The 16,366-nt window shown below is 47.1% G+C and overlaps 2 protein-coding genes across 8 annotated transcripts in view; one reads left to right on the forward strand and one right to left on the reverse strand.

The window, feature by feature from the left end:
• The window catches only part of gria4b (glutamate receptor, ionotropic, AMPA 4b), a 39,878-nt gene extending 31,065 nt beyond the window's left edge, over window positions 1-8,813 (forward strand). For 3 of the 7 annotated variants that reach the window (XM_061299768.1, XM_061299766.1, XM_061299769.1), the window contains exons 12-17: window positions 326-699; window positions 2,455-2,653; window positions 2,947-3,194; window positions 4,803-4,917; window positions 6,568-6,705; window positions 8,014-8,813. In XM_061299768.1, the coding sequence (XP_061155752.1) occupies window positions 326-699; window positions 2,455-2,653; window positions 2,947-3,194; window positions 4,803-4,917; window positions 6,568-6,705; window positions 8,014-8,178 (1,239 nt within the window). In that variant the 3' untranslated portion in view covers window positions 8,179-8,813. Of the gene's footprint in view, window positions 1-325; window positions 700-2,454; window positions 2,654-2,946; window positions 3,195-4,802; window positions 5,555-6,567; window positions 6,706-8,013 lie in introns of those variants that run through there. The other 4 variants (XM_061299767.1, XM_061299772.1, XR_009718182.1 and 1 more) reach the window with 4 other exon arrangements.
• Window positions 8,814-11,593: 2,780 nt separating this feature from the next.
• Window positions 11,594-16,357, reverse strand: LOC133168305 (14-3-3 protein epsilon). The gene is made up of 6 exons (XM_061299777.1): window positions 16,105-16,357; window positions 14,354-14,553; window positions 14,176-14,282; window positions 13,855-14,061; window positions 13,650-13,786; window positions 11,594-12,569 (listed from the first exon to the last, which is right to left on the reverse strand). Exons 1-6 carry the CDS (start codon window positions 16,166-16,168, stop codon window positions 12,517-12,519), a joined length of 768 nt encoding a protein of 255 aa, XP_061155761.1. The 5' UTR covers window positions 16,169-16,357; the 3' UTR covers window positions 11,594-12,516.
• Window positions 16,358-16,366: the final 9 nt, after the last annotated feature.

Genomic DNA, 16,366 nt, shown 5'->3' on the forward strand with positions numbered 1-16,366 from the left:
GCCACCAACCAGAACGTCTGAGGACATGGAAGCTGTCAGCGGGAAGCCTCTGCTCAGGGGTGCCTCCTGTTCCGTGGCGTTTCTCCCAAATGCCGAGCACAAAACGCTTGACTGCTTTTTACCCCGCCGAGTCTTTTAACACCGGCTGTCATCTATTTTGCCGAGGATAAAAGAACTTTAGATCTCTTTCATCGGAGCGTCGAGCTCGGAAATGTCTTTGTTTCCCCCGGTAGATCAGATGAGGCCAGGGGAAACGCCGCCATTAGTCTTCAGCTGTAATCTGCCGTGTGGCTAAACCGTTTTGCTTTGCTTGTCACCTTAACAGAAAGCGGAAATCGCTGTGGCCCCTTTGACAATCACGTTGGTCCGGGAGGAGGTGATCGACTTCTCCAAGCCCTTCATGTCTCTGGGCATTTCCATCATGATCAAAAAGCCCCAAAAATCAAAACCGGGGGTCTTCTCCTTCCTGGACCCGTTGGCCTACGAGATCTGGATGTGCATCGTGTTCGCCTACATCGGCGTGAGCGTGGTGCTCTTCCTGGTCAGCCGCTTCAGCCCGTACGAGTGGCACACCGAGGAGCCCGAAGAGGGCACCGACGGTCCGCCTAGCGACCAGCCCCCCAATGAGTTTGGCATCTTCAACTCCCTCTGGTTCTCCCTGGGCGCCTTCATGCAACAGGGCTGCGACATCTCGCCCAGGTAAGACCAGCAAAATTCAAGCGGGTCCAGTCAAATAGAGGATATAAGAAAATGTGCGTGCCCAATTTATTCAAATGCTAAGCCGACACCTGACTCACAATACACGATAAAATCATCGATTATTTTTAGCCTGTCCAAACTCTGTTTTGGCCCACTTTGGTTCTCTCCAGATTTTTTGAGGAAGTTAGAAATAGCCGGTAATCTCTGTCTTTCATCGTGTCTTTTAATAAGGGTTAATGCCATTCTTGCTCTCCCTCCAGGCGGCCCGTAATAATGAATTTGGTGATTAATATGGTGCTCTCTGGTGGTAATGTCTCCGTGGAAACGGGGAGATTAAATAAAACGCTCGACACAATAGCGACTTTCATTGACGGGGATGTTGACGTTTTTCGGGTCAGGTGTCACATTTGCTAACATTGCGGAGGCGTCTGCGTGCGTCACAGAGCTTTTACAGTTAAATGCGGTGTTATCGTCATTTTAAATGTCACGAGTTTTTTTTTTTTTTGGTAGTCCTTTGCGCGTTTAAGGTATCAAAGCATCTCCCGGGATGCAAACATTGAGATTTGCCAGTTTCCGCTTGGCCAAACAGAAGCTGTCAAGCATCCTGCTCATCTATAGGCTTCCCATTATTCCCGAGCCCCTGCGCCAATTGGTTCTCTCATCCAGCCGGAACGCCGCACAGCTGTTCTTTTTCCCCGCCGTTTTATTTTCACTCCCCATCAGCAGTACTCAAGTCTTTTTGTCTCGCAAGCTGCCGGCGTAGCGCACCGTCAATAGCTTTAAAGCCGAGAAGCAATTGCCTACGCCAATTGGGAGGCTTTTCATCAAGATTTGTATTCTTTGCGGACCTATTGTTGAACGGGCTCCGAGAAAACGGGGTGTGCCGCAAAATGAGAACGTGGCATCGGCCTCCGGGTGTCACCTCAGGGCCAAACAAGTACCTTTTCATTTATTTAGCTCCTCGCCCGACACCTTTGTGGTGTAACTGCTGGCAAGTGTGAATGTTTTTAATTCAGGTGGAGTGCAGAGTTCAGCCAACGTTAAATATTGCCATACAAGAAAGATGATGTACGTCATGCACATCAATTGGGTGGATCAACATTAGGTGGCAGCTTCCCAGTACCGCTTTCGAAAAAGTCACAATGCAGGGTGCAGTCGGAGCAAAAGTAGCAGTGGCTCTGCAGAGGTCTGTCTCTCTCTCTCTCTCTCTCTCTCTCCCTCTCTCTCTGTCTCTTTCTGTCTATCTCTCTCTCTCTCTCTCTATCGGCTGTCTCAGTGCACTGGCTCCATCTGACAGGCGGAGCCTAGAGGTTTTTTTTGTATCCGCCGCTATTTGATTTGCACAGAGGGGAGGTCTTGTTTGTTCTCCTCAATGCAGCATTTACACTTTAAGATTCTGCTCACGCACCGGTGCCGGCGCTCCTCGGCAGCCTGCTATTTGTCTCCCCCGAGTGTGCGAAGCAAGGTAGCGCCGCCGTGGGGGTCTGGCAGCTTTTTTCTGTCGGATAAAATCACTTTGTTTGCACAGCCCAATCAGCAATAATGGATGGAAATGGTTTGACGATGCGCTACTTGTCCATTTTGTTCCAGCAGCTTAAACAGAGAATTCCGAATTTTCCTCTTATTGCCGCTCCCTTCTCTAGCACCTCAAATGTGGGGAGTAAATATATAGATGAGGGGAAAAAAATCCACTTGAGTAAGGAAGTATTTGTAGTTGTTTACTTCCCTCAATCCCCCTTCTTATTTGTCTCCAAGGTCGTTATCCGGTCGGATCGTGGGCGGGGTGTGGTGGTTCTTCACTCTCATCATCATCTCGTCCTACACGGCCAACCTGGCTGCTTTCCTCACTGTGGAGAGGATGGTGTCGCCCATCGAGAGCGCCGAGGACCTGGCCAAGCAGACGGACATCGCCTACGGCACTTTGGACTCGGGCTCCACCAAGGAGTTCTTCAGGGTGAGTTGGGCGTTCCTCAGGGATCCGTTCTAGAAACCCTTTATGTTCTGAACCACTTTATTTTACTTCTCGGTTGAATGATTTGGATTTGGGTTCCCTAATCCAGTCTGAAGAACCCAAACTTGGCAACCTAATGCCTTTTTTCTACTGCTCTATTCAGGTTGGCATTCTTGCCATACCGTTGGAGTTGAACCTTGTTTGCCGCGTTTCCACTTGATCAAAAAGAAGAATAAATTCAACTGCTTCCACTTGCTGATAAATTCTCTCTGCTTTGAATCTCCAACCCGCCCCAGCGCTCCAAAATCGCCGTCTACGAGAAGATGTGGGGCTACATGAAGTCGGCCGAGCCCACCGTCTTCACCAAGACCACGGCGGAAGGTGTTGCGCGCGTGCGCAAGTCCAAGGGGAAGTACGCCTTCCTGCTGGAGTCCACCATGAACGAGTACACGGAGCAACGCAAGCCCTGCGACACCATGAAAGTGGGCGGGAACCTGGACTCCAAAGGCTACGGCGTAGCCACGCCCAAGGGTTCACAGTTAAGGTGGGTGGAATAATGTAACAATATGGCCGACGTGTTGTTATAGTATTCCACCTTCCCTGGTGTGCCGCCTTTTTTCCACCATTCTGGCTTTGGTTTGGACGGGTGGGCCTTTTTCCTGTGTGGATGTTTTGAAGGCAATTTTTACATTTGTGTTTGCTGCACGTGGGTTTTCATTGTGGTCTAATCTGCCGTGTTTCCTCCAATAGTGTTGTTCTTGGTTTGCATGATAGTACTTTTTTTTCTTCTTCATGAGCTGTGTCGTCAGGTCGAGCAGCTCTGTAGTTGTCCATAGCAGCTAATGCCTTCTAAAAATAGAGACCACCACCCTCTGCAGTTGAGTAAATAAACAGCAGCAACCACTATATGAGGAAATAAGGTATTTTCTCCATAGGTGATCCTGCTCAGGTAAATTTTGTGTTTGCATGGCATGCGTCACTTATTTGTTTTTAAAGAGGACATATTATGAACTTTTGATCTCTGACGTTCCATGGTCAAAATAATTTCCAGCGAACTGGTTGAAATGAGCGATAATGGGCCAATACTAGCCCTATTTTGAGACCGCCGATACCAGCCACCGATACTAGAATGTTAGAGTAGGTCCTCCACTTCAGTATACTGTTTGACATATTGGTCCAATCGCGTGTTTGAGAGAGAGCGTGATAAGAATGCTGAGAATATATTATTAGAATTTCATGGAACAAATATTACAATCCAGGTTTCTGATGTTTGTGATTAGGTAACTGACTTTGCATAATATGTCCCCTTTAAATTAATGAGCACATCCACATGGGATACATCAGACTGTCATAATTGTCTTCATTTCTTTGAACAAAAAAGGTTTTGAAGCTTTTTCTTCTGCGGTGTCACACAAACGCGAAGCCTTGACGCCGACACCGCCTCCTTGCAAAGGCAGGCCCGGAGGAATTTACCGATGTGGAAATGGCTAAGCGCAGACCAAGCGGGACAATGCGCAAACTATCTATTGACAGTCAGTTGCGTAATTGTTTGTATCCAATTGCAACTTCTGTTAATTCCTCCCATGGCGTAGAACAGCTGCTGCTGTATTTTTATTCATTTTTTTCGCCAAGGGGGAGAGAGTCCCTGACAGATCACTGTTGTCCCTTACCAAGGTTCCATCTTGTTATTCCATGGGATTATCGTCTTCTGCCAGTCACTTGTCCCCACATGACAAAATCCAAACGAGCAGACGGCGTCATCGTACAAGGCTTCGACTTTATCGACCTGTTTTGTGGCTCCGTGGCTGACTGCATCAAAGCACAGGCTAAGCCAAATCTACACCTAAACCAAATGTCCATCATGGCTTTGTAGGGTTCACCTCCAGTCCTGTAGTTGGCAGTAGTTACTCCCACCGTGAAGTGATAAATGATCAAAAACAACTCTATTTTGATTTAACAAAGTGAGATTTGGCTTTGAGTGTGTTGTGGTTCAGAAATGGGATTTACTGTAATGTCTCCACCGTTGCTCTCTTTCTTGCTTTTCCTCCCTCTTTCTCTCTCTCTCTCTCTCTCTCTCTCTCTTTCTTCCCTTTTGCCCAATTGGAAGTACACACTCACCCTTTTCACCCAATTTCTCTGTATGATTCTGAAGAAGCGCCGTTAACCTGGCCGTGTTAAAGCTCAATGAGCAGGGCCTCTTGGACAAATTGAAAAACAAGTGGTGGTACGACAAAGGAGAGTGTGGAAGCGGCGGCGGCGGCGAGAAGGTTAGCCGCTCACGTGGGCCGCACGCTCACCTCTTTCTTCTCATGTGTTGTGCTGGCAAACGGGCGCATCTGCAGGGACCTACACTGAACATCTGGATTTTTTTTTTTTTTTTTAAAGCATGTGAGCCATATGGGAGCATTTACATGTTTGAAATTAGTGTCAAAAATACTTTTAGCAACACGCAGAGCCATCTGATTGAAATGTGCTCTTGCCATAAATTCAATAAAAAGATTTCAAAATGTTAAGGGCAATGCAAATGCTCATCACCATAACCAAAAGCAAAAAGGTCCTGGCAGTATACGCCCGTTGCTGATAAGCGATGTGACCGGGGTCCCACATTTATATATGTCTGTTAGCGCCCACCCCACTTAGCTAGCAGACATGTAACATCAGTGGGGCCCCTTCTTGGCAGCGCCCCACATTTAACGGGGGGGCCAGGTTTTGATTGAATAACATAAAATAACATGTCCTATGATGTTATTTATGTTATTTCCCCTTCCCCCCAACCCTTTGGTTTGAAGAACGCCGGTAAACCTTGCCGTATTGAAACTGAGCGAAGCGGGCGTCTTAGACAAACTGAAAAACAAATGGTGGTACGATAAAGGGGAGTGCGGACCCAAGGACTCGGGAAGTAAGGTCAGTCCATCAGGGGAGCCTCCACATGTTTTTTGTCTGTCTTTGTGCACACTCTCACATGGCGACCGTGAGTTGCGGTGTTGCGTTAACCACGACACGGTGTACTTGTAATGAAAAGCGTGAGGGCCGGGCGGGGCATGGTGGCTTCATTGCTTTGGCTATTCCAACATGCACGGCAATTAGAGCTTTTAAAAAATATATATATAATAAATTGGAGGAAGGACGTCAGCGCAGATTGAGTTGGGAAGAGTTTTTGAATTCTTTGGGGCGGGTGTTGACTTTGGAGTGCGTAAAATGGGTCGTGACGTGCAATCTGAAGCATGCTGATGAGTAGAAAGATGTCAAGGTGATGCATGGGAGAGGTTCATCTGACGGGGGGGGGCAGCAGGAAAAGATGATCTTCAACGTCATGTCGGCATGATGGATGCAAAGCATGGCGCTGACGGAATGGGGGGGCATGCGCAGACCTTAATCCACTCGGATTTCAGTTGCGCGCACATTGGAGAAGCATGCGAGAAGAGCGACGCAACAAAAGAATGAGAGCAAGCGTGACGGGCAGATGCTTGCGTCTAGGTGCGATGGGGATTCATTTGACAGGGCGGAGCAGGAAAAGATGAAAGAAATTAGACGGAGGCAGTCACGCTCACGACTCTCACTCGCTACTTTTTGCAGGCTCGATGTTTGTTTGCAGCTACCTTGAAATTCCTGCTTCACTTCTACGTTCTCTTTGAGACACAGTGAGCCATTTTAAATGGACTTAATGTCTCCGTCTTTGCGTAAATAGCAGTGTATGAAAAAGTAGCAGAGTGACAGAAGTGAGCAACGATTGGAATTACTATTATTGATTCGTATTTGACACTTTTGATCTTTGAATGTTTCTCGTGAGCATGGCTAAGGTTAGCGTGCTGAAGAACGTGTGAGCGTTCTCATGTCTGCGTGTTTGTGTTTGCATGACATGGCCACCCACCTGTTGCCACGCTAACACTAGTGCTTCTTCTTCCTCACCCCACAAGGACAAATCATCGCAGGCCCTCAGCCTGAGCAACGTAGCAGGGGTCTTCTACATCCTGGTTGGGGGCCTGGGCCTGGCCATGCTGGTGGCCCTCATCGAGTTCTGCTACAAGTCCCGCAACGAGGCCAAGAGAATGAAGGTGGACCCCTCGTTGCGCCCCTCCCCTAGCCCTCCCACCCCAAGGCCCAGCGTCCCCGATTTAGCCCAAGTTAGCGAGGCGTTCGCTGGCTCAGTCTTCAATGATGAGTAGTCAGATTTCTAGTAGAAGACACTCCTACCCCACCCCCTCACCTCATTTCACCCCTCCTAGCTTCCCTTTCAAGGCGACTGTAAGTGACACTTGCTTGTATACGCCCTGACCTTTGACCCCGGCGCTATCTTAGCCTTAGTGGTGACCAGTTAGCCTGGCAAGCCAGACCAATGCTAATTAATGATCACGTGATGTCAAGGAAAGAAAAAAATCCATATTGTCTTTTAAAATATTTGATTCACAGCAAGTAAATTTGATTTGTCAGTATATTCTGTGCCGTGCTGAGCAGAGCCACGAAGAATGGCTCTCCCCAGCAAGCATTGGGTCTGGCTTGCCAGGCTAGTGACCAGTGGCTTTGTCCGCGTGTGGTCATGTGGCGTCTTAGTGGTCTATATAGTAAGGCTCTTTCCTCTTAAAAAAGTCCGACCCGAATATGATCATGTATCTTAAGGTTTTTTGTTTTTTAACAAGTATTAGTATGACCATGTATAGTAAGAGCTTTAAAATGACCATGTATAGTATGGCTCTTTTTTTTAAAGGAACGACCAGACAGATAAATAACAGCGAAGAGTAAGAGTGAGACCTTTTTTTTCTTAGAAAACGACCATGTATAGTAAGGCTTTTGTTTTTATTACAAAAATGACCATGTAAAAATATGTAGCTTTTTTCTTTTTTTTTTTTTTTTTGCTGCATTTGTCCCACGTGTGTCTTTGTGTCCCCCATCAAGCAGCTAAAAACGTCTTCATTAGCTTCACTGTCGCCAAGTCAGCTTCTCAGTTTTGCCTCCCCAGTCTGCAACTGTGCAATAATGCGTGCGTTGCAATGCTGCAGAGACCATCCTATCATCTGAAAACTGTTTAGTCCACCTTGAAAGCAGATTGGAGTTTGACGAGTCAGCCAAGACGGCTCAGATTTCAGGCTGGTGATATGCTGCCCCCTGCTGATCAAACAGGCAAACTTACGAGCTATTTTTTTGTGTCATTGTCAAGTGGTGTAATTGATTCAAATCGACCGAAATCCTCCATCTAACTACTTTAATCTTCCTTAAAAAAAAAATCGAAATGTTTTAGAATAATATATAATTCAGCTTTTGTTTGTCAATTTGTTTTTTTCAAACTCCAGTCTGCACCATCAAAGCTTTTGATCCACATAATGAAATCGCTAGCTTTACGCCATTGTTTTTTGTTTTTGTGGCAGCTGACATTTACCGAAGCCATGAGGAACAAGGCCCGCCTGTCCATCACAGGCAGCGTAGGCGAGAACGGCCGCGTGCTAACGCCCGACTGCCCCAAGGCCGTCCATGCCGGGCCACCCCTCCGCCAGAGCTCGGGCCTCGCCCTCGTCTCCTCGGAGCTCCCGTGAAAGCCAAAAACCTCTTAAGTGCCTTAAATTTCCAGGAGCGGGGTGCCTCACGACCACCCGGGAACACTGTTCGAGGTTTTTGCTTCAAACTAGTAGCAACACTGTTTCAATCCCAATGGGGGCCCAGATGCACTCCAGGGTGGGGACACCTGGGATATGATATCATTATGAATAAAGAAAACTGCTTTTTGGTTCGTTTTACCAGGACAAGCCGTTCCAAGGACTCGATATCAACAACTGGGAAACGGTGTCCAATTTCAGATTTGTATCCATAGTACAAATAATTAAAAAAAAACTATTGATAATGAATATAGGAAACTGTGAACATACAATGTATATTGAGTTAGGTGTACAGAAGCTTGCTTGCTTTTTAAACCATGTACAAAAGATTGTGTAGTGTCCACATTTGTTTTGTTTTTTTCTAATGGCAATAATGACAAAAAGGTAGCTGCCTCATGTTAATTGATTTCAAAGAGGAATGTCCACCCCCCTTCTCCTTAAACCCACACTGTGTAGAATTAAAAAAAAAAAAGAACGAAGAACATGTGGGGTGGGAATATAACTATTTTTTTCATTCTTTAATCTATTTTTTCTACAAAAAGTGAACAGATTAAAAAGAAAAAATCAAGTGTTAACCTTGTGGATCAGGGGTGTCAAACTCATTTTTTTCATGGGCCACATTGTTGTCATAGCTTCTTTCGGCGGGCCATTATGACTGTCAACCCAAATAAATGTATCAGCACCTCATATAAACAGTAAAAGCTACAAAACAAACTGACAAATAATTTTCAAATCAGACGAGTTGTTTGAACCCCTAACCCTAGCTTCCAGGGGCGTCAAACTCCAGTCCTCGGGGGCCGCGTTCCAATATGTTTTCCAAGTTACCCTCGTTAAACACACCTGAGTGAAAAGATCAGTCCATTTTCACGTTCTGCAGAAGCCTAACTTTTCACACAGGTGCACATAACGAGGGAATCTTGGGGGCCGTGTTCCAATATTTTGACACTTGAAAATGGTGGTGTCCCTAGTGGAGTGTCCGTGTGACGTCACAGATCAAACAGCCAATCAGAAAGTGGGGGTGAGGGCGGGTGTGGCACTTTTCACTTTCACTTAAGCTTTGGCCATGATTTTTCCCTAATGAAGTGGCCTGTTATTAGGTACACCTGAAAATGGCGGCATACCTAAAGGAGTGTCCGTGTGATGTCACTGATCGAACAGCCAATCAGAAAGTGGGGGTGAGGGCGGGTGTGGCACTTTTCACTTTCAGTTAAGCTTTGGCCATGATTTTTCCCTAATGAAGTGGCCTGTTATTAGGTACACCTAAAAATGGCGGCGTACCTAAAGGAGTGTCCGTGTGATGTCACTGATCGAACAGCCAATCAGAAAGTGGGGGTGAGGGCGGGTGTGGCACTTTTCACTTTCAGTTAAGCTTTGGCCATGATTTTTCCCTAATGAAGTGGCCTGTTATTAGGTACACCTGAAAATGGCGGCGTACCTAAAGGAGTGTCCGTGTGATGTCACTGATCGAACAGCCAATCAGAAAGTGGGGGTGAGGGCGGGTGTGGCACTTTTCACTTTCAGTTAAGCTTTGGCTATGATTTTTCCCTAATAAAGTGGCCTGTTATCAGGTACACTTGAAAATGGCGGTGTACCTAATGGAGTGTCCGTGTGATTCCCTCGTTAAGTGCACCTGCGTGAAAAGTTTTAGCTCCTGCAGAACATGAAAGAAGCTAAAACTTTTCACGCAGGTGCGCTTAACGAGGGTCACTTGGAAAACATGTTGGAATGCGGCCCAGAGGACTAGAGCTTGACGCCTGTGACCTTTGACCATGATATTTCCCTAATAAAGTGGCCTGTTATCAGGTACACTTGAAAATGGCGGTGTACCTAATGGAGTGTCCGTGTGATTCCCTCGTTAAGTGCACCTGCGTGAAAAGTTTTAGCTCCTGCAGAACATGAAAGAAGCTAAAACTTTTCACGCAGGTGCGCTTAACGAGGGTCACTTGGAAAACATGTTGGAATGCGGCCCAGAGGACTAGAGCTTGACACCTGTGACCTTTGACCATGATATTTCCCTAATAAAGTGGCTTGTTATCAGGTACACTTGAAAATGGATGTGTACCTAATGGAGTGTCCGTGTGATTCCCTCGTTAAGTGCACCTGCGTGAAAAGTTTTAGCTCCTGCAGAACGTGAAAGGAGCTAAAACTTTTCACGCAGGTGCGCTTAACGAGGGTCATTTGGAAAACATGTTGGAATGCGGCCCAGAGGACTAGAGCTTGACACCTGTGACCTTTGACCATGATATTTCCCTAATAAAGTGGCCTGTTATCAGGTACACTTGAAAATGGCAGTGTACCTAATGGAGTGTCCGTGTGATTCCCTCGTTAAGTGCACCTGCGTGAAAAGTTTTAGCTTCTGCAGAACGTGAAAGGAGCTAAAACTTTTCACGCAGGTGCACTTAACGAGGGTCACTTGGAAAACATGTTGGAATGCGGCCTCGAGGACTAGAGCTTGACACCTGTGACCTTTGACCATGATATTTCCCTAATAAAGTGGCCGGTTGTTAGGTACACTTGAAAATGGCGGTGTACCTAATGGAGTGTCCGAGTGATGGCGGGTGTGGCACTTTTTACTTTCAGTTAAACCAGGGGTGTCGACCTCCAGTCCTCGGGGGGCCGCGTTCCAATATGTTTTCCAAGTTACCCCGTGTAAACACACCTGAGTGAAAAGATCAGTTCATTTTCACGTTCTGCAGGAGCCTAACCTTTCACACAGGTGCACTTAATGAGGGAATCTTGGATAACATGTTGGAATGCAGCCCCCGAGGACTGGAGTGCTTAAGTGTTAACCTTGTAGGTCAGGGGTCTTAATCTCATCTTTTTCACGGGCCGCACTGTAGTCATCGCATCTTTCAGAGGGCCATTATGACTGTCAACCCAAATAAATGTATGAGCACCTCATAAATCACACGAATCTGATGCACAATTTGTCTTCGTGGGCCATATAAAATGATGTGGCGGGCGGTATCTGGCCCCCGGGCCTTGAGTTTGACACCTGTGTTGTAGATCTATTTGTGTGGTCAGTCCAAACAATAATGCCAATCGATCACCATTTCCTCTTGAATGTGGTTTGAAAATCTTTCATCAAAACATGTTGGAACATTTAACGGGTTGAAACGCGGGTGATTGCAGTGTTTACCGTTTCCACTCTTGTTGCCTTTTTGTCCTCGCGTCCATCTTCAAACCTGATGACATTGTCGGGTTCCAATTGTACGTTTTTATTTTGGATCTTTTATAAGTAAAAACAAGTCATTCTGACTTCTGTCACGTGTCATTATTGTGTTAGTGTATTCCCTCAGTGTCAGTTTTCACCAATCCCACCAACGCCCCCTAGTGAACACAGGTCAGCAAGACATTCTTTCAGTTTGAAGTTTAATGTTAATTCCATGCTGTGTTTTCAGTAAGAATACAGATGGTACTTGTGGCTCCGGTGACAATATCCAGTAGTACAAATCAGATTCACGTAACACACACACCGACAGGGAGGAAGAGAAGGTGGTAAATAATAACAAAGCAAAAGAAAGAAAGAAAGAAAGAAAAAAGACGAGGAAACCTAAAAAAGTCGATCTGGGGATTTAAGATACAGCAGGCCTCCATTTTCCAAACTTTTTTTTTTGTCCCTGTGCCCATGCAAAACTGTTTTCCAATACAATCAAAAGTGTTGGTTGAGTCGCCGACACTACACAAAGTCATCATCGCCTAGTTAGCGCAACTACAGAACTTTGCCTTGAGCGCGACGGCTGGTCTGAGCAGTCAAGAGCGAGAGTTTGTCATGATTAGAAACTCAATGGGGGGGGTAAAAAGAAAACTCCTGTTGGTGGTGGTTCTATAGAGGGCACTTGAGTTGTTCTGCGCTTCCCTTTTGTTGCGTCTCTTTGCTAAACAAAGCGCTCGGTAACAGCACACACACGCACTTATCTTTTAAATAAACTCTTTGCATGCGTGTGTCTGTGTGTAAGTGTGTCTGTGTCTGTGTAAGTGTGCGTGTGTGTGCGTTACAAAGACAGGCAAGCATACTTGGCAACAACATGAAGCATAAAACTAAAAGGACGTGGACCGTAAAGGGCATAATCTTGCAAACGAGACATCAGGGGGAAAAAAATGGAGACATCAGGGGGAAAAAAATGGATAAAATAAGGATAGCTCCCAAACCCTGAAGGATTAAACCCAGAGTGGGGGTTCTGATGAGGTCGGTGGGAGTGAAAAGGAGAAATGGACGAGGAAGAGTCGCCGGATGGAGGAGGGGGCTTGTGGGCTCGTGGCATCGCGTTTGGGGTCTCACTGGGCCTCTTCCTCCACTTCTGGCGGTGCTTCTGTGTTCTGTTCGTCACCTGGAAGATAAAATGCGTCAAGCATCGAACTTCTGTGGGAGAGGGAAGAAGAGAAAACACACTGACAAACTCCAGAAAGATGGCACAGGAAGACACACATTCACGCAAGCAGCAAGACACACAAACACAGAAATGCACACAAACCAGAACGATAGAGACAAATGTCCACACGCACACAAATGCATAAATCTAAACAAACGAGGACAAAAGCGAAAATAGAATCATACACACAAACAGTGAGACTGTGCAGGTGTGTTCAAGCCATAGACAACCATGTTACTGGTTGGAAGGTTCTCATTGTGACCAACCAGGATAATGCGGACAAGCTTGGAAGGGTTGCCATGGAGACAAAAAAAAAAAAAAAAAAAAAAAAGAGGAATTGGAGGATGCGCAAAGGAAGGGCGAGCAAATCTAGTGAGGAGCTCATTAGCAGCAACGTCCGCCACACACGCACTCCTCTCGCCATTGTAACAAGCTGCACTTAATAAGGTGCATGTTGTACATTTGGTTGGAGTGAGGCTCACTAGCTGGTGGAGGATGTGACATCGCAACTTCTTTGGTAAGGAAATCATTTTTTAGACAGATTGTGGCTGAGAGACAAATCCCAAGAGTGGTGTTTGAGTGAGAGAGTGAGTGAGTGAGTGAGTGAGAGAGAGAGTGAGTGAGTGAGTGAGTGAGTGAGTGAGTGAGTGAGTGAGTGAGTGAGTGAGTGAGTGAGTGAGTGAGACAGAGCGCAAGAGAGTGAGTGTGAGAGAGCGCGTGAGCGAGCGCGAGAGATGGAGAGAGGACATTTCAGGACACAAGTTAAGAAAACGTGGTGATAAAGGAAGGTAACAGGAGTGAGCAAGAAGACAAGGGGAGGTAAGGAGTAGGCAAGTTAGTTTTGCAAGATGTCGGGGGAGTGGTAGTGGAAGCAACGCAGAGGAGAAAGAGAAACTTACAAAACAACGTTTATTAAGGACGGAGCATGAATGGCCCCTTTAAGAATCTACGAGGAAGAGATGGTAGGTTAGGATGAGGACAGACAGGAAGTGGATCCCGTGGAGGGCATAAGGGGGGGCTAACAGAGGCGTGTCTCACCATCTCCCTGCAAGTCTGAGGTCCAAAGTGTCAAGTTGTCACGTAGCAGCTGCATGATGAGCGTGGAGTCCTTGTAGCTCTCCTCGCTCAGAGTGTCCAGTTCGGCGATGGCGCTGTCAAACGCCTCCTTTGCCAACCTGCCCCAATGTCGCCAAGTGGGTCACAAGGGCCGTCTACGGAGAAGGCGCAAAGGCGGCGTGGGTACCTGCAGGCGCGGTCCGGCGAGTTGAGGATTTCGTAGTAGAAAACGGAGAAGTTGAGGGCCAGTCCGAGGCGGATGGGGTGCGTGGGCGCCAGTTCGTTGAGGGCGATGTCACTGGCGGCTTTGTAGGCCACCAGGCTGTTCTCGGCCGCCTCCTTCCTGTCGTTGCCACTGGCGAACTCCGCCAGGTACCTGTGGTAGTCTCCCTTCCTGCGGGAGACGTTTTGGAGAGAATGCATTTATTGGAGCCCACCATAAGGGACACCCTCCCTAAAAACTGCCAAGAAATGTAACATTAAAAAAATAATCCAAAAGCCAACGTACATTTTGTAATAGAAAACCTTGGACTCTCCTGAGGTGGACGCCGGGATGAGGTGCTGGTCCAGAACTTCCAGGATGTCTTTGCAGATTGACTTGAGCTCTTTCTCAACCTGCAAACAACAGGAAGTCAGTATGCCGAGGTGATCCCAACGTAAACAAGGTGGGAAGTGTGCGCTCTGACCAGCTTGCGGTAGTCCCTGTACATAGTCAGCTTCTCCTCGCTGGCTTTGCTCTCCTCCTTCTGCTCGAGGCTGCTGATTATCCGCCACGAGGCTCTCCGCGCGCCGATCACGTTCTTGTAGGCCACCGACAGGAGGTTCCGCTCCTCGACCGTCAGCTCCGTGTCCAAGCTCGCCACTTGCTTCATCGACTCCACCATTTCTAACGGCGAGAGCGGACACCGTTTGTTAGAGTGACAATAATGACGTAAGACTCAAGTCTGGAGGTAAGAGAAACTTTGTGACAAAAAGGCTCAGCAGAAGCAGTTTCACAGCGAGAGGCGCGAAGGCCGAGTCAGAAAACCGCTTCAGCCTTGAGTTGATTTTCTAGTTTGTGAAGACGAACTTAACTCGCTGGCCAAGGGCGGTCAATGCAAACGTTAGCGGCAGTGACGTCCATTTCATTAAAGAAAAAAACATTCAGCACGACACAAACATGATCAGGGCGATCTGGAAAAGTGCCAGAGCTTTTCCCGTTAACAACAGGTTTACAAACCCAGCAAGTTTTTATGCTGAGGTGGGCATTTTTTTTAATGGAGCTGCCAAATTGCGCCGCCGCGCGCGTGGGCCATCGACTGACTTGGTGAGGTGCTGGGAAGAGGGCCAGAAACGGTTTCACAGCCTCAAGGTGATTCACTGCAAAGCAATAGCAACAAATGGCTGCGCAATCCAGAGAGCAACTGTGACAAAAAAATTAAAGTACCGATTTAAAATCAATTAGATGTTCATGGATATCGAAGTATTAATCACCAGGCAGGTTTAAACAAGAGTTGGGGGTTCAATTTAGGGTTTGGGGGAAAGTGTTGGGGTATAAATGTTTTAGACCAGATTGGTTTGGGTGTCAAAATTAGGGTTCCTAGCCTCGGTTAGGGTTTGTTGTTTGGCTTTGTTTCCAAGTAAGGTTTGGGTTTCAAAATACGATTTCGAAATTTCAAGCCAGGGATTCAAATCATACTTTGAGGGAAAGGGGTTGGGGTGTTAATGTTAGAATTTCAGGGACAGCGCTAGGGTTTTAAAGTAAAGGTTCTCGACGATTCCGTTGGCTAGAACTGCTAGGGCCACTTGCCGAGAGAATATGACTGTAAACTTTGATGGGTGCAATCAAATGCAAATAAGGAGCTGTGAATCCAAGAACCCAACCACCACCGCCGCCGCCACCCTGAGTCGATACTATGTAGCCAGCTAGCTCAACGCATACAGAGTCAACGTTACAACACGATTTACAAACCTGATTTGGAATTTAAATCAGTCTGACGAGTTATGGCGTATTTTCATCGCGGTGGAGGTGAAATTTGTAGGCGTATTCCCAGGGCGGTGCTCGCGTGACGAGGGTGAAGAAAGGCAAGCAGGCTAATTAGCTAGCTCCGTTAGCGGCTAATCAGTTAGCTACCCTGTAGGGAGGGGGGGCTTTTGAATTATCAGTTTAAATGTTATAAACTATCCCAAATTGTCATGAAACACATTGATGTTTAATTGACAGCGCGGCTTCCCCCCCTACAAGTCGCGAATATTTTTTTTTACCGTGTTATATCCAATTGGAATGACTATGTTCGCCATTTTGTTTCCACCATACCCGCAGATCCATGTGAACGGCGGCACCTACGCTGGGGGTGGGGGGGGAGACCCGGCTAGGGAGGAGGAAAGCCGGGAGGTTCGTGCCTCGAGCGAGGTGAGAGGCCGATGCCGAAAAAAAAGAGAACAAAACAAAACTTACCATCGTATCGCTCCGCTTGCTCGGCAAGCTTCGCTTGGTAAACTGCGTCCACTCTGTCCGCCATGGTGCTCGGCTATGCGGTGGTGGAGGGGAAGGGGGTGCTCTTCGAAAAAAGGAAAAGTCCCGGAGGGGGGGAAGAGAGAGAGAGAGACAAAAAGGGAGGACTTGTCGGGGCCACTTGGTGGTTTCTGGCGACGGAGTAGCAACAAGCAGCACGGTCCCACGGTAAATATGGCGTCGGAGCAACATCCGGGAACCCTGC

Source organism: Syngnathus typhle, linkage group LG15, assembly GCF_033458585.1.
Source record: "Syngnathus typhle isolate RoL2023-S1 ecotype Sweden linkage group LG15, RoL_Styp_1.0, whole genome shotgun sequence".
Lineage (NCBI taxonomy): Eukaryota > Metazoa > Chordata > Actinopteri > Syngnathiformes > Syngnathidae > Syngnathus > Syngnathus typhle.